General features: G+C 42.1%; 1 protein-coding gene across 4 annotated transcripts in view; it reads left to right on the forward strand.

Moving 5' to 3' along the window:
- The window catches only part of nap1l1 (nucleosome assembly protein 1-like 1), a 133,608-nt gene extending 111,887 nt beyond the window's left edge, over positions 1–21,721 (forward strand). For 2 of the 4 annotated variants that reach the window (XM_059652614.1, XM_059652615.1), the window contains exons 13-15: positions 2,236–2,268; positions 2,425–2,475; positions 20,887–21,721. In XM_059652614.1, coding sequence (XP_059508597.1) covers positions 2,236–2,268; positions 2,425–2,475; positions 20,887–20,925 — 123 coding nt within the window. In that variant the 3' untranslated portion in view covers positions 20,926–21,721. Of the gene's footprint in view, positions 1–2,235; positions 2,269–2,424; positions 2,476–8,830; positions 8,869–20,886 lie in introns of all 4 variants that reach the window. The other 2 variants (XM_059652617.1, XM_059652616.1) reach the window with 2 other exon arrangements.
- Positions 21,722–22,715: the final 994 nt, after the last annotated feature.

Here is a 22,715-nt window from a genome sequence, read left to right on the forward strand (position 1 = left end):
ATCCATTAGGAGAAGCATACCACTCCACTGACTGCCAACTCTGCTCTTTTAACAACTGGCAGACTTGGGGAACAAAAACGGCCTTGCCTTACCCTCACCTTGCTGCACACCCTCAACAAAGACTGTGGGTGGGGCTGGAGGCATGAGGCAGAAAGACCCTAATCCACCATATCCATGCTCCCCCTAATTCTATCTACTTCTGTCAGGTTATCCCTTAGCCTCTGGTGCTGTACTGAAAACAATCCAAGTTTTCCAACCTCTCCCTACAACTGATTAAACTTCAGTCTAGGCAACATCTGGTATATCCTCTCCTTACAACCCTCTCGTGGGCTCCTGAAAGCCTGTCCACCAGCTACAAGGCACAAGTCAGGAGTGTGATGGAATTCTCCCCACTTGTCTGGATGGGTGTAGCTCTAATACTCTGAAGCTTGACATCATCCAGGACAAAGCAGCCCCTGCTTGATTGGCACCACATCCACAAGCATCCACTCCCTCCTCCACTGACGCTCAGTACACACTGCTGCTACTATCTCCAAGACGCACTGCAGAAATTTACTGAAGATCCTCAGACAGCACCTTCCAAACCCACGACTTTCTTCTAGAAGGACAAGGGCAGCAGATGTATGGGAAGACCACCACCTTCAAGGTCCCCTCCAAGCCACTCAAGATCCTGACCTGGAAATATATGGCTGTTCCTTCTGTCGCTGGTTTAAATTCCTGGAATTCCCTCCCGAATAGCATTGTGGGTCAATCTGCAGTGGTTCAAGAAAGTAGCTCACCACCACCACCTCAAGGGCAACTAGGGATAGGCAATGAATGCTGGCCAGCCAACAATGCCCACATCCCGCAAATGAACGGGACAGGGGGGGGAACCAGAACGGCATACAGTACTCCAAATGTGACTGACTTAATTTTTTTTTCGCTGCAACATGGCTTACTAGCTTTTATACTCTGTATTCTGACTGAAGGCAGGAATCCATATACCACCTTTACCACCTTATCCACTTGTGTTGCTACTTTCAGAGAGCTATAGACTTGCACCCCAAGAAACCTTTGTATCTCAATGCTCCTAAGGGTCCTGCCTTTTACTGTCTACTCTTCTCTTGCATTTAACACCACAAAATGCATCACCTCTTGCGTGCCCAAATTAAACTCCATCTGCCATTTCTCCACCCAATGTTCCAACTGATCCATGTACTGCTGTACCCTTTTGATAACCTTCCTCACAATTCACAACTATATTTTGTCTGCAAACTTGCTAATCTGTGGCTCTGCCCATGTCTTTGTGCAAATATATTTATTAATTACCAACAACAGAAGTCCTAGCGTTGATCCTTGCAGAACACCGTTGGTCACAGACCTCCAGTCAGACAACACCCCTCCACAGTAATCCTCTGTTTTCTATGATCAAGCCAATTTTGAATCCAATTTGCTAACTCACCATGGATTCCATGCGATTTGGTCTTCTGGACCAGTCTGTTATGAGGGAGGGACCTTGTCAAATGCTTTAGTCAAGTCCATGCAGATATTATTTACTATCCTCATCATTCAACTTCACTTCCTCAAAAAACTCAAATCAAATTTGATTGAGACGAGACCTCTTCCCTCTCCCACACAAAGCTGTGCTGGCTATCCGTAAGTCCATACTTTGCAAAATGTGAGTAAATCTTTTACATAGTCAATCTCTTCTGTATAACAGTGCAAACAGTTATCGTTTCTTAATTAGTAGATGCATTGCCTGTGAGGCAACTTCCATTGAAGGAAGCCTAATGTTGCTACAATATTGCTGTCCATGTGCTTGATAGTGGATATGCACCTGCCTTGATATCTGGGTCCGTTATATCTTTTGTTAAGCACAAGATTTCACAGGCTTTCAATTGAGTTCTTAAAATTATGCACAGTTAAACATTTTGCAAATAATTTGGTGCTGAATGGTGGCGTTAGAATAAGGTTGTTGAAAACAACAAATTGCTGGTGAAACTTAACAGGTCTGTTTCCATGGAGAGAGAAACAGAATTAACATGTTTAACAAATGCTGTCGAACCTCCTGAGTCTCTCCAGCACTTCCTTGTCTCATATTTCCAGAATCTGCCTTATTTTGCTTTCATAATAATGAAAATGACTCAGGTTATGCAAACAGACTTAATAAGCCTGTACAGTTTTCACTGTGGCATGATTCTAATTGAATATGGAATGGAAATATCAACGTGAAAAATTTCCTTTTCTTTCACACAGTACGACGAGGAGGGTGAGGAGGCAGATGATGAGGTAAGTGTTTTCCATTTTATGATGGAACAGTTGCTTGGGAAAATGTTTCTACTGACAGTAGAAACAATGAGCATGTCGTGCTAATATGGTTTGTTTGTCCTGCTGACTCTAGAAAACGTTAGACCATTTTCGTTGTCCTCTTTTTATTTTAAACAGGAAGGGGAGGAAGAAGCAGATGAAGAAAATGACCCTGATTATGATCCCAAGGTGAGAATTTGATTTAACTTTTGTTTTTAAAAAAAATTTCCTGAAGTGTTAGTGCCGTACAAAACCTTTATGTACGTTATTTGTGAATGTGAGCATTACGATGAACTATTTTATACTCTTACCTTTATTGGGGTTTTCAATTGCAACCAACACTGAAAATGATTTTGAACCATGTTTTCCCCGAGTCTTCATCCAACTAAACTATGTACAGAGTGGTGTTTGCAGGTAAACCTGCTGTGAGCAGTATTAAACCGAGCAGAAATAGGCCTGTCATGTACCATGGTGTCTCTTTCTTGAGTTGAATAAAGGTGCTACGTGTTACAGTTATAATCTGGTGAAACTTTGTCAATAGAGAGACCAGAAGTTGCACTTGTTCTCCTTGAGCAGAGAAGTTTAATGGAGATGTCATGAAGGATTTTGATTGAAGTAAGAAATTGCTTCCGCTGACAGGCTTGACATCACAGGCCACCAACTGAAAATAATTGGCAAAAAGTTCCAGGGCTGAGATGAGAAATGTTTGTATTGCATTGTAATCTGCAATGTAGTGTCTGAAAGGTTACGAGAAGCAGGGTTCACTAACTTTTCTTTAAAAAGCGATTCAATGAATGTTTGAAGAGGAGTCGGTGCAGGGTTATTGGCAAAGAACAGGAAATGAAACTATGCTGATAGGCTTTCCCAAGGTTCTGTATAGGCACAAATGCCTTCATTCTGTGCTGTAGTTTTCTGGTTCCAGAAAGATGAAAACCATGAGTATGGAAGAGAAGTTGGATGTTAGCTACCCAATACCTGGGTTGCGTTGTCAGATATTTTCCTTTTGTGCTCAAGGATTTGAGATACTAACAACACATGTCTTTAACAAGATGGATTTAATGAAGGGAAGAAAATCATCTTCTCGGTTCTCAGAATTTAGATTTGGGCAGAAAACATACTGGAGATGCGTGATTGGGAAGATTAACACGTGACAAATTAGAAATTATGAAAGGATATGAGCAAATGAAAAGCCACCTCAATATAAAACATTAACTTGCTACATAAAAATGTGTTGTAAGTTATATGGGGCATAGGGTAAACAGGAAGGAAGTTTTCCCTTTTTGGAGGCATCAGTGATTAGGGGCATAGATGTAAGATAAGGAACAGGAGATTGAGAAGCTGAGAGGAAACGCTTTTTCATCTACAAGGTGGTGGGAATTTGGAGCTCGCTGCTTCCAAGGCTGGTAGAGGCAGAAACTTTCAAACATTTAAAGAGCAGTTGTTGACTTGCTGAGCTGGGAAGTCTGTTCATAAAAGTTTTGTGGTCATACTAGGTAACATCATCAGTGTTCCTCTGGTGAAGCATGGTATTCTGTTCCATTTGCTATTTGTGTTTCTCAGTTTTCTGGGGTGGATGGCATCACTTCTGGATTTGTTTCTTAGTGGTTGGTATTTGGGGTCCAGTTCTACATGTTTGTAAATGGAATTCTAGTTTGAGTGCTTGGTCTCCAGGAATTCTCGTGCGTGTCTTTGCTTGGCTTGTCCTAGGATCGCTATGTTGTCCCAGTTGAATTGGTGAGCCTCTTTGTTCATGTGTATTGAAATGAGTGATAGTTGGTTGTGTCTCTTGGTAGCTAGTTGATGTTCATGAATCCTGATGGCTAGTTTATCCTATGTAATGTTGTTGGCAGTCTTCTCGTGGTATCCTGAAAATAATCACAAAGGTGTCATCCACAATTTGTGATCGTCAAATGCTCTAAACTTGAGTAAACCCATCTACTCATAAATGACTTCCTCACAGGCATAAAATACACTGGGGAAGAGGAGAACAACAACAGACTTGTCTTCCTGGGCATAATTGCCAAAAGTGAGCTCCAGACCAGTGCACAGGAAGGCCATCCGTATGGATCAGCAACAACAGCAATCATCCCAATACCCACAGACGGAGCAGCGTCAAAACACCGTTCAAGTGAGTCACAATGCATTGCAGCACCTCGGAGCTGTGCAGAGCCAAGACAGAGCACCTATACGGCATCTTTAGAAATAACGGTTACCTGAAAAGCGTGGTCGGCTGATACCGACGCAACAGGATGACAGCACATGCAGAAACACTGGTCACCATACTGTACTTCAAGGATTTATCTGAGATGGCCATCATCATTGCTAGCTCACAAGCCGACAGCTACTGACGAGAATAAAGGATCCAACAGCCATAACTAACAGAACCAACATTATTTACAAGATACCATGCGCACACTGTGTCAAAAACATTACATAGGGCAACCTGAAAGAAACTAGCCGTCACAATTCATGACCACCAACTAGCTACCAAGAGAGAGAACCAACTATCACTCATTTCAACGCGCATGAACAAAGAGGGACACCAATTCGACTGGGACAGCGTAGCAGGCCTGTGACAAGCCAAGCAAAGACACATGTGACAATTCCTGGAGGCCTGGCACTCAAGCCAGAACTCAGTTAACAAACATGGAGTTGGACCCCATATACCAACCACTAAGAAACACATCTGAAAGTGATGCCACCCACCCCAGGAAACCGAGATGCTCAAATAGCAAGTGGGACTCAATACCGATGCTTCACTGGAGGTGCACTGATGACGGTACCTACTAGGTGATGAAATGTTTGTGAACAAACTTACTGGTTGGCGAGCAAGTCAACAACAACCTAAGCTACAAATCTTATCGAAAACCTTGATTTTTAAAGAACTGTTTAGATGTGCACTTCATGCCAAGGCATGCAAAGCTATGGGCAAAATGCTGGAAAAACAGTATTGAATAGTTGCAGTTGTTTTTGACCAGCGCAAACTCTAGCTTATTTCAGAGCTGTAGATCCCTATGGCATTGACTCTGTCCAAAGTTGCTGTCTGACCTCGGGGTTTGGATCCATAGTGTTTGCTTCTGTTTCAAAATTGATGAGTTTCTGTTGGGTATGAAATGTTGTCAGGCTAAGAGTGTTTAGATAAAGGACAACTGAATATGTCATCAAATGAGCTGATAGCCAAAAAGCTAGATGTTGTGAAAACCAGTAAACACTCTGGTTTGCCAAAATTGATGTAATTCTGTCATCATTCTGTGATATTTCTAAGAGCTCTGAATTTTTGTAATTCTGCACAATATGACTTAAAGTGAAGGAAAGGCCTTGTTTGGAAGTTGATTCAAGAACATAGTGAGGTATTGTCACAAATACAAAAAAAAAAGACCCAACGTTTGTGGCATGTGCAATAGTTATTGCTCAGCTATCAAAGGTGAAAATATTTTCTGTACAAAACATATTTGCACTTCTCCTGAAAGTGAATTTCCATATTCTGGATATGCCTAACACCGACAAACCCATCGATTCCTGCAGTCACCTGGACTATACATCCTTGCATCCTCCTTCCTGTAAAGACTCCATTGCATTGTCCCAGTTTTTCCATTGTATCTGATCTGACAATAGCGGCAGCTTCTTGAAATATTTACCATTTCCACAGCTGAGGATTTCCCACCACCATGGGTGACAGTGGCCTCTGCCATGTCCTACCCATCTTCTGCACTTCTGCCCTCACCCTTCTGTTCTCTTCACAACACCAGAAGGGTCTTCACTTGCCACCCTATCAGCATCCACATCTAAGGGATTATTAGCCACCATTTTTGCCGTCTAAAATGGGGCTGCCATCACCAGATATTACATGCCTTTTTCAGCCAACCACACGGACTGTTCTCTCCAGGACACCTTGGTTCACTCCTCCGCTCCTAAAGCCTCCCAATACCTGCCTTTTGCTCCCTCCCTCCAAGCTCCCAGATGTACCTTCCAGGTGAAGCTGTAATTTATTTGTACTTCACTCAAGCTAGTTTATTGTATTTGTTCTACACAATGTAGTCTCTACTGGGGAGAAAAAGTGCAGACTGACAACTTTGCAGAACATCACCTGCTTTCTATCCACAAAAATGATCCTGATCTTGTGATCACCTGCCACACATCGATGTGTCCCCTGACCAGCATCTGTGTCTCAGACTTGCTGCAGTGAAGCACAGCGCCATGTGGAAAACAAAATCTCGTATTCCATTTGGAAACTCTACAGCCTTCAGGACTCTATCGAGGACAATAATTTTAGGGTCTGAACACCTTCCCGTGTCCTTAAACCGCCCCCCCCACCACCAAACCCCGCACACCAGGCCTTATCACGTATGCTGCTACCACAAACAACCCATTGTCAGCAACTAATGTCCCCATCAGCTCTTGATTCTCCCGAGCTAACCTTTTCTCTTCACATGCTGCCAAATTTCCAGCAGTTTTCCTTTTTTATTTTTATTTCCAGCATCTGCAGTTCTTTGGGTTTTTGTATATAACCACCTCCCCAGTTTCTGCTAAGTGCCTGTATAACTTACATGGAGTAACTTCTAGTTCATTCTTCTTGAACTGGAGATTGTTGGGCACTTAGCAATAGCTTGTTTAACATGGAGAACAGAGCTCAAAATATCATAGAACATTACAGCACAGTACAGGCCCTTCAGCCTTCAATGTTGTGCCGACCTGTCATACTGATCTGAAGCCCATCTAACCTACACTATTCCATGTACGTCCATATGCTTGTCCAATGACGATTTAAATGTACTTAAAGTTGGCGAATCTACTACCGTTACAGGCAAAGCGTTCCACTCCCTTACTACTCTGAGTAAAGAAACTACCTCTGACATCTGTCCTATATCTTTCGCCCCTCAATTTAAGGCTATGCCCCCTCGTGTTCGCCGTCACCATCCTAGGAAAAAGGGTCTCCCTATCCACTCTATCTAACCCTCTGATTATTTTATATGTCTCAATTTAGTCCCCTTTCAACCACCTTCTCTCTAACGAAAACAGCCTCAAGTCCCTCAGCCTTTCCTCGTCAGACCTTCCCTCCATACAGGCAACATCCTAGTAAATCTCCTCTGCACCCTTTCCAAAGCTTCCACATCCTTCTTATAATCCTGTGACCAGACCTGTACGCAATATCAATAGCTTTTCACTCTGAAAACTGCATTAAATTCAGCAGTTTGATATGTGAATATATTTCCTTTTTAGTGCTCGACTTAGGTGAAGTGATATGGATTAATGATAATGGGAACTGCACATGCTGGAGAATCCAAGATAATAAAATATGAGGCTGGATGAACACAGCTTGCTCAGGAGCACAAAAGCTGATGTTTCGGGCTCTCTGATGAAGGGTCTAGGCCTGAAACGTCAGCTTTTGTGCTCCTGAGATGCTGCTGGGCCTGCTGTGTTCATCCAGCCACACATGATATGGATTAATGGTGACAGATTGGGATAGATGACAGATGCTACAGAAGGGAGAGTGAACATGAGAAGCAGTCTCAAACTGGATGAAAGGATTGGTTTAAGGTTTGTGAAAGTGAATGGGCTGCAAAAAATTGCTACATGTGGCTTTTTATTTGGGTGGAATGTACACGTCTGAGAAGCTGGTTTAAAAAGGTGGAGCATACAGGTACCTATTGCTTATTTGAACATCAGGGCAACTCTTATTAATAAGTGCTGAATGAATGGTAAAGGTTTTTTGTTGTATTGCTAGCTTTTGTTTGGGATTTTCTCAGTGGAATTGTATTCAATTGATGGGCCATATGTTTTTGGAAAGGGTTAAATTTGCAATTTGATAGATCTGTTTTGAGGATAAACTGACAGCTCAATTGAATGGCAATAAGTGAACTCAGTGACCCAAAGGATTGGGAGATGAGAGGAGAGCTTTTATCTGGAAATTCTGTCCAGATGTTGAATACTTCAGAGTCCAGGCTTTGTGGTATGCCAAAATAAATCACCAATCGGGTGCTGCAGCATGTTTCTAAATCTAGTGTAGAATCTTTCACACCACAGATTGAAAATAAGACTGTGGTTGGACTCTGCTTCTCAGGAAAGAAGTGAGAGCCACTGGAACGTTGTTAATTGATTTCTTCTAGGTTACTACACCCTGCTGTAATTGCACATTCCCCTTCTTCACCACTCTTGCACTAATTTCTTAAACACTATAAGCTGTTGCATTGTCTAATGTTCTGCTTCAGTGGTATTTGGGCTGATTGTCGCTTTCTGTGTGTAACTAGATAAACATGATTAACTACTGTAATAATGGAGGATATAATTTATTTTTAGTGTGTAATGTTCAAAAGAACCCAAATTTAATTTTGCCTTTGGGATTTATTTGCACTAAGATGTATACTTCAAATGTTTTAACAGTATGAAATAGCATAATATTGAGATTAGTTGTAATAGTTGGGAAATTATATATAGACTTAGGTATATATCTGCTGATTTTTAATTCCTTTAGGAGTTTCAAAATCTATACTGGCTTAAGTCTTGTACTTTCATGTCAGCTGCTCTCTGAATTTTTCCTTACTAGGTTTAAATGATGGCTAGAAATTACCCTACCCCTGGTAGGTAAGGCTTGCTGATCTTTATTATATAATATGTTTCACTTAACTAACTGACTCTATATATTTTTGCTTTTGACAAGTACTAATTAGTGAGTGGCACTTTAATCTGTCTTTTATAGCAGTAATGACCTGTTTTACCAATATCCTGTTTTTTGTTTTGAAAAACCGCTGTACAAAAACATCATATTACTACAAGCAAAAGGACAGAATAACTTGGAAGTAGAGTTTTAAATCAATTTATTGTGTGTGCTGTATTCAACTTGTGTATGAAAGTGATTTTAAATGTTAGTCTTGGAGCTACTTAAACTGTCATTTGAATATTTAACTGTGCAAAATTCGAGCTTTCATGAGTTGCTAGGTATTTTTTCCACAGAATCTCAGTACTGGCTGTGGTCCATAATTATTCATAAATTCTCTTAACTCATTCATGAGTATCTCTAGTTCATTCTATAGAATCATAGGAGCAGGAGTAGATCATTCAACCCCTCAAGCCTGCTCCACCATTCAATGTTATCATCTTACTCAGTGTCATAATTCTTCCCCACCCCCCTCACTCCCTCTATATCTTTCCCCCTACCCCAGCACTTGATCCCTTTAGCCACAAGCAACATATACGTCCTTAAACAATGTTTTGGCCTCAGTCACTTTCTGTGGTAGTGAATTCCACGGGCTCACCATTCTCTAGGTGAAGAAATTTTTCCTCCTCTCAGTCCTGAAAGGTTTACCTTTCATTCTTAAACTAAGATATTCTTGTTCCTGTACGCATAATTATTCAATTGATTAATGTCAGCTCCTGCAACAAGCACTGGTATTGTGGCACTTGTCACGTTTATTGCTGCTGTAACTTTATCATATGCTTTTCAGAAATCCATGAATACTACATCTGTTACTTTTTATCTGCACTACTAGTTCATCCTCAAATGCAATGACCCTTTTGTAAAACCATGTTACATTTAAAAGATATTTGGATGGGAACATGAATAGGAAGGGTTTAGAGAGATATGGGCCAAATGCTGGCAAATGGACTAGATAAATTTAGGATATCTGGTCAGCAGGCGCAAGTTGGACTGAAGGGTCTATTCCCGTGCTGTACATTAGACTGTATGTTGCTTTTGTGTGATCAGTTTGTATTTTTCTAAATACATTAAAACTTCCCAACGATTGTAGTCGAGCTGCCATTTTGTTTTATTTCTCTTCCCTCCTTTCTTGAATAGAGGTTACATTTGCTAACTTAGAATCCCTTTGAAACAGTTCTAGAATCAAGGGCATCTTTAGAAAACTATAACCTGTTACTGGGCTATCACATTCTTGGAATTTTGCATATTTCCCCTAAGTTTCTTCATACTGTTTCCTAGTTAATGACTTTCAATTCCTCACTTGTTAGCCCCTTGGTTATCTCTCATGTCTAGTATGCAATTTGTCTTCTGTGAAGACAGACAAAAAAATATTGATCCATGTCTCTGCTGTTTCCTTGCTGCCCACTATGATACTGTCATTTTTCCCTCCTGAAGGACTTGTGTTTACTGGTCAAAATTGGGTCACAATTTTGAAAAGCCATGGGTATTTGATGCAGAATGAGCAAATCTTAAACAGTTGCAGTTTGTCAATACTGACTGTTTTGCTTGCTGGACCCCTTGAGCATAGTTATAAAGTATTGGTAAATAACACAAGCAATTGTGGGGTTAAAAAAATTGATTTGTAATGGGAGTAAGCTGTGGTGAATAAAGGACTTGACTTATTCAAAATTTATACAAAAATTGTTTTGGGACTAGATTAATTGCAATGACTTCACTGTAATTTTGGAATGTCACTTATGGACTTGATACGTGATTCTATTGTATTATGGTGACTTAATCCCTCTGAATCTTTTACTGAGAGACTTGTCATTGCAGCATAATAGATGTAAAATGGTTTCATCTCCAGCTGGTTCCGCAGTGCATTGACCCAGGAAGCTATAACAAAAGCATTTCACAAGCTCACGTACCGGGCCATCTTTGTGGCTTAAATTAAGCCGCATTTCCCCCGATCAGATACAGCCTTCACTTCCCTTGCTAGCCACATCTTTAGATGTTTTTGTCTTCTATGAATACATTTTATTTATTCACTTTTGTGGGATGTGGGTGTCGCTGGTCGGGCCTGCATATATTGCCCATCTCTAGCTGCCTTTGAGAAGGTGGTGAGCTGCCTTCTTAAACCGCTGCAGTCCACCTGCTGGGGTTTGACTTACAATGCCCTTAATGAGGGAATTCCAGGATTTGGACCCAGCGACAGTGAAGGAACAGATATATTTCCAAGTCAGGATAGTGAATGACTTGGAGGGGAGCTTGAAGATGGTGATGTTCCCATATCTGGTGCCCTTGTCCTCTAGACGGAAGTGGTTGTGGGTTTGGAAGGTGCTGTCTGAGGATCTTTGAATTTCTGCAGTGCATCTCGTAGACAGTACACACTTCTACTGAGCTTCGGGCGTGGAGGGTGTAGACGTTTGTGGGTGTGGTGCCAGTCAAGGAGCTGCTTTGTCCTAGATGGTGTCAAGCTTCTTGAGTGTTGTTGGGGCTGCACCCATCCAGGCAAATGGGGCGTATTCCATCCCACTCCTGACTTGCCTTGTAGATGGTAGACAGGCTCTGGGAAGTCAGATGAGTTACTCGCTGCATTATCGGCAAAACTATTCTGGGCAGGAGTGAAAAGACCAGGGTGATCATTATGGGAAACTTTAACTTGCCTAACATTGACTGAAAATGCTATAACTTGAGTACGTCAGATGGATCAGTTTTTGTCCAATGTGTGCAGGAGGGTTTCCTGACTCATTGTCGAAAGACCGACAAGAGGGGAGGCCACACTGGATTTGGTACTTGGTAATGAACCAGGCCAGGTGTTTGATTTAGTGTTAGGTGAGCACTTTGGAGAGAGTGCCCATAATTCAGTCATGTTTACTTCAGCAATGGAAGGGGATAGGAACATGCCACTGGGCAAGACTTATAGATGGGGGAAGGGCAATTATAATGCAATTAGGCAAGACTTAGGTGGCATAGAATGGGTTAGCAAAATGCAGGGGATGGCGACAATCAAAACGTGGAGCTGGTTTAAGGAACAGATATTGCATATCCTTGATGGGTATGTCCCTGCAGAGAGGAAGCGATAAGGTAAAGGAACTGTGGTTTACTAAAGAAATTATATCTCTTAAGCAGAAGAGGGAGGCTCATTGTCACATAATGAGACGAGATGGTTCAGTTGAGATGATGGAGAGTTACAGAGTAGCTAGGAAGGATTTAAAGAGAGTTAATAAGAGTAAGGAGGGGGACATGAGACATTGGCAGGGAAAATAAAGGAGAACCCTAAAGTTTCCTATAGGTATGTGAAGAATAAGAGGATGACTAGGGTAGGAATAGGGCCAGTCAAAGACAGAAATTGGAAATTGTTTCTGGACCCTGTGGAGATTGGAGAGGTGCTAAATGATGATTCCTCTTCTGTTTTCACTGAGGAACAGGAGAACATTGTAGAGGAGATGACTTGAGTTATGGGCTACTAGAATTGAAAGGATTAAGGTTGTAAGGAGGAGGTGTTCTCAATTCTAGAAGGTGTGAAAGTACATAAATCCCCTGGGCCAGATGGGATTTTTCTGAGGATTGTCTGGGAAGCTAGGGAGGTGTTGGAAGTGCATTTGGCCTTGATCTTTGAGCCCTCATTGTCTACAGGTTTAGTACCAGAGAACTGGAGGATTACAAATGTTGTGCCCTTGTTCAAGAAGGGGCAGTAGGGATGACCCAGGTAATTCTAAACCTGTGAGTCTTATGTCTGTTGTAGGAAAAGTTTTGGAAAGGATTATAAGAGATAGGATTTATAATCATCTAGCAAGCAACAATTTGATTGGAGATAGTCAGCATGGATTTGTCAAGGGCAGGTCGTGTCTCACAAACCTCATTGAGTTTTTTGAGGTGACCAAGCATGTGAATGAGGGTCGGGCAGTTGACGTGGTGTACATGGACTTCAGAAAAGCCTTTGATAAGGTTCCACATGGTAGGCTATTGGAGAAAATACAGAGGCACGGGATTGAGGGAGATTTAGCAGTTTGGATTAGAAACTGGCTTTCTCTAAGAAGGCAACGAGTGGTGGTTGATGGAAAATATTCAGCCTGGAGTCAGGTCACTAGAGGTGTGCCTCGGGGATCAGTTTTGGGACCATTGCTGTTTGTCATTTTTATAAATAACTTGGACGTAGGCGTAGGTAGATGGGTTAGTAAGTTTGCAGATGACACTAAAGTCGGTAGAGTGGTGGACAGTGTGGAAGAATGTTGCAGGGAGACTTGGATAAACTGCAGAATTGGGCTGAAAGGTGGCAAATGGAGTTTAGTATGGATAAATGTGAAGTGATTCACTTTGGGAGGAATAATAGGAAGGCAGAATATCGGGTCAATGGAAAGATTCTTGGTAGTCAATAGACAATAGGTGCTGGAGTAGGCCATTCAGCCCTTCGAGCCAGCACCGCCATTCATTATGATCGTGGCTGATCATCCACAATCAGTATCCTGTTCCTGCCTTATCCCCATAACCCTTGATTCCACTATCTTTAAGATCTCTATCTGTCTCTTTCTTGAATGTATCCAGAGAGTTGGCCTCCACAGCCCTCTGGGGCAGAGCATTCCATATATCCACCACTCTCTGGGTGAAGATATTTTTCCTCAACTCTGTTCTAAATGGCCCACCCCTTATTTTTAAACTGTGTCCTCTGGTTCTGGACTTACCCATCAGCGGAAACATGCTTCCTGCCTCCAGAGTGTCCAATCCCTTAATAATCTTATACGCCTCAATCAGATCCCCTCTCATCCTTCTAAACTCAAGTGTATACAAGCCCAGTCGCTCCAATCTTTCAACATATGATAGTCCCGCCATTCTGGGAATTGACCTCGTGAACCCTCGCTGCACTCCCTCAATAGCAAGAATGTCTTGCCTCAAATTTGGAGACCAAAACTGCACACAGTACTCCAGGTGCGGTCTCACCAGGGCCCTGTACAGCTGCAGGAGGACCTCTTTGCTCCTGTACTCAATTCCTCTTGTTATGAAGGCCAGCATGCTATTAGCTTTCTTCGTCTCCTATGCAGCACTTTATCAAAGGCTTTCTAAAAGTCCAGGTACACTACATCCACTGGTTCTCCCCTATCCATCTTCATAGATACATCCTCAAAAAATTCCAGAAGATTAGTCATGCACGATTTCCCCTTCGTAAATCCATGCTGACTCTGACCTATCCTGTTACTGCTATCCAAATGAGTCATAATTTCATCTTTTATAATTGACTCCAGCATCTTTCCCACCACTGACGTCAGGCTAACCGGTCTATAATTTCCTGTTTTCTCTCTCCCTCCTTTCTTGAAAAGTGGGACAACATTTGCCACCCTCCAATCCGCAGGAACTGATCCTGAATCCGTGGAACGTTGCAAAATAATTATCAACGCGTTCGCAATTTCTAGAGCCACCTCCTTAAGTACCCTGGGATGCAGACCATCAGGTCCCAGGGACTTATCGGCCTTCAGACCTAACAGTCTATCCAACACCACTTCCTGCCTAATATAAATACCCTTCAGTTTGTCCATTACCCTAGGTCCTTCAGCCACTATTACATCTGGGAGATTGCTTGTGTCTTCCCTAGTGAAGACAGATCCAAAGTACCTATTCAACTCTTCTGCCATTTTCTTGTTTCCCATAACAAATTCACCCGTTTCTGACTTCAAGGGCCCAATTTTAGTCTTAACCATTTTTTTTCTTTTCACGTAGTTAAAAAAGCTTTTACTATTCTCCTTTATAATTTTGGGCAGTTTTCCTCCATGGCTCTTTTTTTAATGTGTATTGCCCTTTTAGTTATCCGCTGTTGCTCTTTTAAAGCTTCCCGCTCATCTTTGCTATGTTATACTTCTCTTTTATCTTTATACAGTCCTTAACTTCCCTCGTCAGCCACAGCCACCCCTGCCTCCCCTTAGGATCTTTCTTCCTCTTTGGAATGAACTGATCCTGCACCTTCTGCATTATATCCAGAATTACCAGCCATTGTTGTTCCACTGCCATCCCTGATAGTGTATTGTACCATTGAACTTTGGCCAGCTCCTCCGTCGTTGCTCCATAGTTCCCTTTATTCAACTGCAATACTGACACTTGTGATTCTCCCTTCTCGCTCTCAAACTGCAGATTAAAACTTCTCATACTATGGTCACTACCTCCTAATGGCTCCTTTACTTTGAGGTCCCTGATCAAATCCGGTCAGTTGCACAACAGCAGCTCTGGAATTGCCGCCTCCCTGGTAGGCTCCAGTACAAGCTGTTCTAAGAATCTATCTCTGAGAAACTCCACAAACTCCCTTTCTTAGGGTCCAGTACCATCCTGATTCTCCCAGTCTACCCGCATGTTCAAATCTCCCATAACAACTGTAGTGATACCTTTGTGACAGGCCAATTTCAACTCTTGATTCAACTTGCACCCTACCTCCTGACTACTGTTTGGGGGCCTGTAGATAACATGTAGTGTAGATGTGCAGAGGGATCTTGGTGTCCATGTGCATAGATCCCTGAAAGTTGCCACCAGGCTGATAGTGCTGTTAAGAAGGCTTAGTGTTTTAGGTTTTATTGGTAGACGGATTGAGTTCCGGAGCCGTGATGTCATGCTGCAACTGTACAAAACGCTAGTGCGGCCTCATTTGGAATATTGCGTGCAGTTCTGGTCGCCCCATTACAGGAAGGATGTGGAAGCATTGGAAAAGGTGCAGAGGAGATTTACCTGGATGTTGCCTGGTCTGGAGTGCAGGCCCTATGAAGAAAGGCTGAGGGACTTGGATCTGTTCTCATTGGAGAGAAGGAGGCTAAGAGGGGATTTAATAGGGACATACAAGATGATCAGAGGATTAGATAGGGTGAACAGAGAGAGTCTTTTTCCGAGGATGATGACGTCCGCTTGTATGGTGGGGGGGAGTGGGGGGAGGTATAGCTGCAAATTGAGGGGTGATAGATTTAAGACAGATGTCAGAGGCAGGTTCTTTACTCAGAGTGGTAAGGGCGTGCAATGCCCTGCCTGCCAATGTAATTAACTTAGCCACATTCGGGGCATTTAAACAGTCCCTGGATGAGCATGTGGATTTTGATGGGATAGTGTAGGGGGAGGGACTTAGATTCGTTCACAGGTCGGCGCAACATCGAGGGCCGGTTCTGCGGTGTGTTGTTCTATGTTCCATGTTATTCCTAGCTTCTGACCTGCTCTGGTAGCCGCTGTTTATGTGGTGAGTCCATTTGAGTTTTTGATCAATGATAACTCCCAGGATGTTTATGGTGGGGGATTCAGTGATGTTGACACCATTGAATATCAAGAGGCAGTGCTTAGATTGACCATTATCAGTAAGAAACTGGCATAGCCTCGCATTTGTGTGGTGTGAATATTCCTTGCCAGTGGTTAGCCAAAGCCTGGATATTGTCCAGATTTTCTTGCATTTGGACATGAGCTGCTTCAGTGTCTGAGGAGTCGCAAGTGGTGCTGGATGTTGTACAATCAGCGATGACATTCCTGTCTCTGACTTGACCTTCCCTCCATCATTGACGAAGCAGCTCAAGCTGACTGAGCCAAGGACACTACACTGAGCAACTCCTGCAGAGGTGTCCTGGAGCTGAGATGACTGACCTCCAACAATCTCAACCATTTTCCTGTGTGTCGGGTATGACTACAACCACCGGAGAGTTTTCTCCCTGATACCAATTGATTCCAGCTTTGCACGTGCTCTAATGCTACCCTTGATCACGTGTTTTTGAAAATCAAGCATTTAAATGCTAACCGCAGCTGATCTACCATCAAGCCTTTTAATGTAGTTTTCGAATCCACCTGGAAAGGAAACTTGGCGGTAAGGAGGGGGTAGTTACAAGTTGAATGATTGTTAATATTTAAGATAACGAGGTGTAGAGCTGGAGGAACATAGCAGGCAGAGCAGCATTATAGGAGCAGGAAAGCTGATGTTTCGGGTCAAGAAATTTCTGAAGAAGGGTCTAGGCCTGAAGTGTCAGCTTTCTTGCTCCTCTGCTGCTTGACCTGCTGTGTTCATCTAGCTGTAGACCTTGCTTTCTCAGATTCTTCATATTCTACAGTGCCTACTATCTCTGAAACATTGTTAATATTTGTAATTTTTAAAATTCTGTTTTGAATTATGCTCCAATGAGAGTTCTCATAGGCAAATTTGACTAATTATAGTTTAGTTTGAACTTTATTTATTTTTGATAGAGAATTTACTTTTAAGGAATGTGAATTTTTAAATAAACCAGCACTTTTCAAATAAGCAATAAATTCAAGTGCCTGGGAGGAACAGGTGTGAAATTTAAAGAATTTTAAAGTAAAAATGTATTATCGTGGAACTCAAAGCCATGATGCTGGCTGAAGAATCCCAGTTTCTGCCTTCTGAACTATGAAGGTTGTGGAGCTTGTGTAATTCGTCTTGCTAATATAAGCACTTTTCAATAATGCCATGTGACACTGGGTCTAAAGGCGCAGGACCACGTGATCCTGTTGAATATTTCCAAACCACCAACTGCTGATTGCTGCAGTGTGGGCTGAGTGCAAACAACAATCCCAATGCAGCAGCTGGCAGCGTTTGCCCTGGAATCCATGCTCTGGAGCAGAGGTCTTTCTGATCAAATGCTGTTAGTCATCAGACATTGGGTGTGCTTGTGTTCAACGATGCCAATGGGGAAGTTACAGCTGGAATAATAGTCCCAGTTCTCATGATCAGAGGATCATTAGCTAAGAATGGGGGTGGGCTACAGGGAAATGGATGATCAGTGGCAAGAAGAAAGGATGACTCGCACCCTACCCTGATGTGTTTTCTAACCTGCAGCTGGGATAACCTCATCAGTAAATAGGGAAGATTGACCTTCCATTTGAGCTTGGGTCCAGTGGTGGGGGGTAATAAGACCTTCAGAAAGAGAGCCTCATTTAATGCCCTTCTTGTCTTCAGGCTTGCCGCCAGCAAGAACAGAAGAGTCGTCCAAACAGTAACAAATGGGGATGGGAGGAAACATTAGTTCCCTCCACCGCCACAGTGAGCCTTCCATTCAAGTCTTGATCTGTCACTTTGTATCCGTTTTGTTTAATTTAGACTAATGGCCATTCTTGACTGAACACAAAACCTACCCAGTTTTCCAACTATAGAACCTTCCTCAGCCCTGTGAGAGAGCTACTTTACGGGACTGTGATGATATGTTAAGTAAACATGCAGTCTGAATTGCAGTTTGACCTATTGACTGCAATTCTAGTTCCAAATAGATTGATGGAATCTGTTGAGGAAAGTGGCCTGCATGATGAATCTTCAACTGTGCAGTGCAATGTGACTTTTCCTGTTTTCTGTCTTCCTAGTCCCCAGCAATGGTTAAACTTGAAACTCTTTGTCTGTGGTTTAATTTTGGCTTTAGTAATGGGTAACAAGGGCAGTGAACTACTTGAACCCAATTATTACAGTTGCTTCTTAGTTGAATTGACACATCCTGATGAGAAGACAACTTGTTCCTGTCATGTCACTAAAAACAGTTTAAGAAATTCTGGATCAGCTGTAATTGTCAGCAATCCTGGTGTTTGGGAAGCAGATTGTGAAAGACCAACTTGTGTTATATTGTCTCTGATAAAATACTACAAAGCAGCTAACAAAAATATTATCAAACAACTTGACAGACAAAATTACAGTTACTGGTCCTAGTATCTCCTTGTTCTGCTGAAAGAGATTTTAAACAGTCTCTTAAAGTTGGAGGGAGGCTGAAAACAATTTTAGGAGTGGAATTCAAGGTTAGGGCTAAAACAGCTGAAGAGACAGCTCCTAGTCTTGAAACTAAGAATGCATAAGAGACCAGAATTGGAAGAGCACAAAGGTATTCAGTATGGAAAGCTGCACGTGGTACACATAGGTTGCATGAGGCTATGGGGAGGGGTGGATGTTTTGAGCAGATTTCTTTTGGCATAAGGATACTATGAGGTTTGGATTTCACTAATGGCAGCTGACGTGGCACATTGAAGTTTTGCTTCTGTTTACCGAAGCTGTGTCCTGTTCCACATGTTACACCACCTGTGAAGATAATTACTAGTGCTGCTGTAGCCAAGATAATGAAACTTCTATAAGGACTATGGTGGAGGCCACGCATGCATTAGCATGAAAGTCTGTAGCTTGCTATGTACAAGCTTCAAGGTGTGCTGCAGAATTTTGAGTCTGCAGTGCTTGCTAGGTCATGTTTGACAATATTGGTAACATCTATCCTTTTGGTAATGCTGGCATGAGTGCAGGCGTTTACCAAAGTTGGAGTTTTATAAAGAGACTTGGGTGCATGAGACTTCAGATTTAAAGAGGTGCTCTTTCATCCAAAATGCTTTGCTTTCTGTTGCCTTGTATGATCCATTCATGGCTGTCCCAGTTGGCAGCTAAGTCTGCTGTTCGTCTGTGTATGGCTAGGGAATGTGAACTTCTGCCTGAAGCCTTGCTACATGCTGCATCTTGGAATGGTGCAATCATTTACTTGAATTCTAAGAATTGTGACTAACATGACAATGTTTCACACATTGTGCTGAAAGTAGGCCTCACTAACAATTCGTCAGGAATTCTTGAAGAAAAATAACTGAAAATGCAAGCAATTTGAAATATAGGAAAAAAATTATGTATTGTCGTCAAGCAATGTCTGTGGAGGAAGAAACTGAGTTAATAGTTTACTAGACGTAGGAGTGATTTGTTTTCAGCAACTGCGGATGCCGAAAGGGTGAAGTAGAAGGGGAACGGGCTGATGGGGTGAAACATAGAGATTATATGAAGAATGGTACACTGAAAAGAAACAAGATTGGTCCAGAAGAGGTGTTTCCAAATACTGCCCTTTAAACCAGTCTTTTATTAAGTGGCCCCATGGCTGTCTCCTTCCCCTTTGTGTCACTTTGCCCAATCATTCTAATCTCTCTCACCTTGCCTTTCGTTGTACCTTCCCACTTTGTCTTTATATTTGCTCAAAACAAAGTATCATCAACCTGAAATGCTTAATGTTTCTGTCCAATTGAGCTACTGACCTGTTCATGTTTCCATCATTTTCTGCTTTATGTATCAATTGAACCAATAATTTATTGATTAACTACCTAGTATGGGGCAGTTATGGCATAGTAATGGTAAAGTTGACGATCAAGAAATCCAGGCTAATGTTCTGTGGACATGGGTCTGGATGCCACCATTAGAGATGGTGAAATTTTTAATTTCAATAAATACGGGATTTTACAATACAATGCTGGCTGAATAGCACTCATGTAACTATTATTTATTAATTGTTTTTAAATAACTTCCGGCTACACTGGTCTGTTAGGGAAAGAAATCTGCTGTCCTCACCTGGTCTGACCTATATGACTCCAGACCCACAGTAATATGGTTTACTCCGAATTGTCTTCTGGGCAATTGTCCTCAAGGGATGAGCAATAAATGCTGGCCCAGCCAGCAACACTCCCATCCAGTGAACAGATAAAATAAACTGAAGTTCTTTTGAATGTATGTTGCTATCTGTGTGCTGAGTGCTTTCCTTCCTTACCCCCTTCTCTCAATTTGTTATTTCGTTTCATTCCAAAAGAGTCATGGATTTCAGTGGTTTCTTAGGCCAGGAGCCGTTTGAAAAGCTCCTCTAGTGTGTAAATAGTCTCCCAGAGTATTCCTTTATTTGGAAAATGTATTCACTTCTGTGGGTGCAGATAATAGAATTCGGTAACTCAAAATGTACCAAGAATAAGTAATACTTGTCTTTCAAGAATTTAGTTTCCCTCCACAATTAGTGCAGTAGATTACTTTAGAATGTGCAACAAACTGTCTAATGAAGGTATCTAATTGCAGTTCAACATTTAATTCTTTTAAGGGTCACCAAACAAAAATTGTAGAAGGCTACTTGTAGCACTTCATTTTCGGGCTGTTTTGCTTATGATTATTCTCATGGTTTTTTTTCCTCCCTCTGTCCTCTTTTCCCCCTGCTTCCCTCTCCCTCTGTTTCTCTCATTAACAGAAGGATCCAAATCCACCATCTGAGTGCAAGCAACAGTGAAGCCTGCTCTGTGGCCTTGAGGAACAACTGCACTGTACTGGCTTATTATAAACAACTAATAGTTACTTAACAGCCTTATAATGTTTTGTATTTTTCTTGGTAGGACAAATTTCAAATAACATTTTTTTGGTTAATCATGAATCCTTGAATCAGCCAGTTCAGAACATGGTTACTACTCCTGCGTTGTTTTTTTAGTTGGTTATTGATGGAATGGAGTTTTAAAGTCGTGATTTTTGTCATCCCACTGTTACAGAATTTGCGTTCTTCAGAATAAAATCTTTGTTAGAGGCAGCACTGATGGAAGGCTTTTAAAGCAGCAAAATTCAGAGACCAATTTAGGTACATTCTGCTGGAGAACATTGAACCAAAGTAATTGTCCTTTTCTTCAGCCCCTGTTTTCTGAACATCTCAAACTGTGGAAAGATTTGTTTTGTAGTTGGATGGGTGTATTGTAGACTTTATACAAAATGATAGAAATAAAACTGTGCGAAATGTCTGTGCTTGCACTAGCTGTGCCTTCATTACTCATCTTCCTGTAAAGATGCAGTTCCAGAGTTACTTACCAGGAGACACTCATTGAATCTTTGTGGCTGGCTCCATGTGTGGAGTTACCGAATAGTTAATGGGAGATTTTCAGAATTTCCAACCGTGTGTACTGTTCATACATTGTTTGCTTAATTATGCTATAGTTTTTGTTCATTTGTTTTTGTTTTAGTGAGATTGTAAACGACATGAAAGCATCACCGCCTAAAGGTCATACTGTACGACTTGGTGTGAATAAAAACTAGTATTTTCAGATTTTCTTATTGAGCTTTCTTCTAAATGATGTGACGTAGTTTGTGTATTGGTTCTACAGAGGAGCATTTCCTGCTGATTGTCCAATGATATTAGGATAGTACTTAATTTTATTTTGATGGAAGACCCAAGTACCAAATTTATCAACAGCTCAGTGGGGTTTTTTTGGAATGTGTATACCTGGACGTGGCACCGAATTAGATTTAATTACCTATTTTTGAAAGTTTTGCCATTAGTTCAGTATCAAATCCCATTGCTCTAGAATCACAGCATAGAAGAGGCCCTTTGGGCCAGTCATCTGCTACAGTACTACCTGCATTAGAACCATAACCTTGATTGTTATGACACTTCAGGTAGATTAGATTCCCTGCAATGTGGAAACAGGCCCTTCGGCCCAACAAGTCCACACTACCCCCTGAAGCATCCCACTCAGACCCATTCTGTCTCTTCCCCCCCTGCCCCCCCCCACCCCCAACAACCCACACACCCCTGAACTCTATGGGCAATTTAGCATGGCCAGTCCACCTAGCACACGCATCTTCGGACTGTGGGAGGAAACCCACGCAGACACGGGGAGAATGTGCAAACTCCACACAGACAGTTGCCCGAGGCTGGAATTGAACCTGGGTCCCTGGCACTGTGAGGCTGCTGTGCTAATCACTGAGCCACCGTGCTGCCCTCATCCTCATCAGGTACTCATCCAAGTACTTTCTAAAGGTTGAGGTTTCATCCCTCACCTACTTCCCAGGCAGTGCAGACTTAGACCACTTTCTGGGTGCAAAGATTTTTCTTAAATATCTCTATACCTCCAGCCTTTCACTGCAAAGTTATACTCTTTTGTTATTGACCCTTCCGCTGAAGAGAGTTGCTTTCTATCCATCTTGTTCATACCCCTCAACTAGTTGTCATACAGCATGGAAGCAGGCCTTTCAGCCCTTGTCCGTGCCAACCAACCAATACCAAACTATACTAGAGATAATGGGAACTGCAGATGC

This window comes from Stegostoma tigrinum, chromosome 18, assembly GCF_030684315.1.
Source record: "Stegostoma tigrinum isolate sSteTig4 chromosome 18, sSteTig4.hap1, whole genome shotgun sequence".
Lineage (NCBI taxonomy): Eukaryota > Metazoa > Chordata > Chondrichthyes > Orectolobiformes > Stegostomatidae > Stegostoma > Stegostoma tigrinum.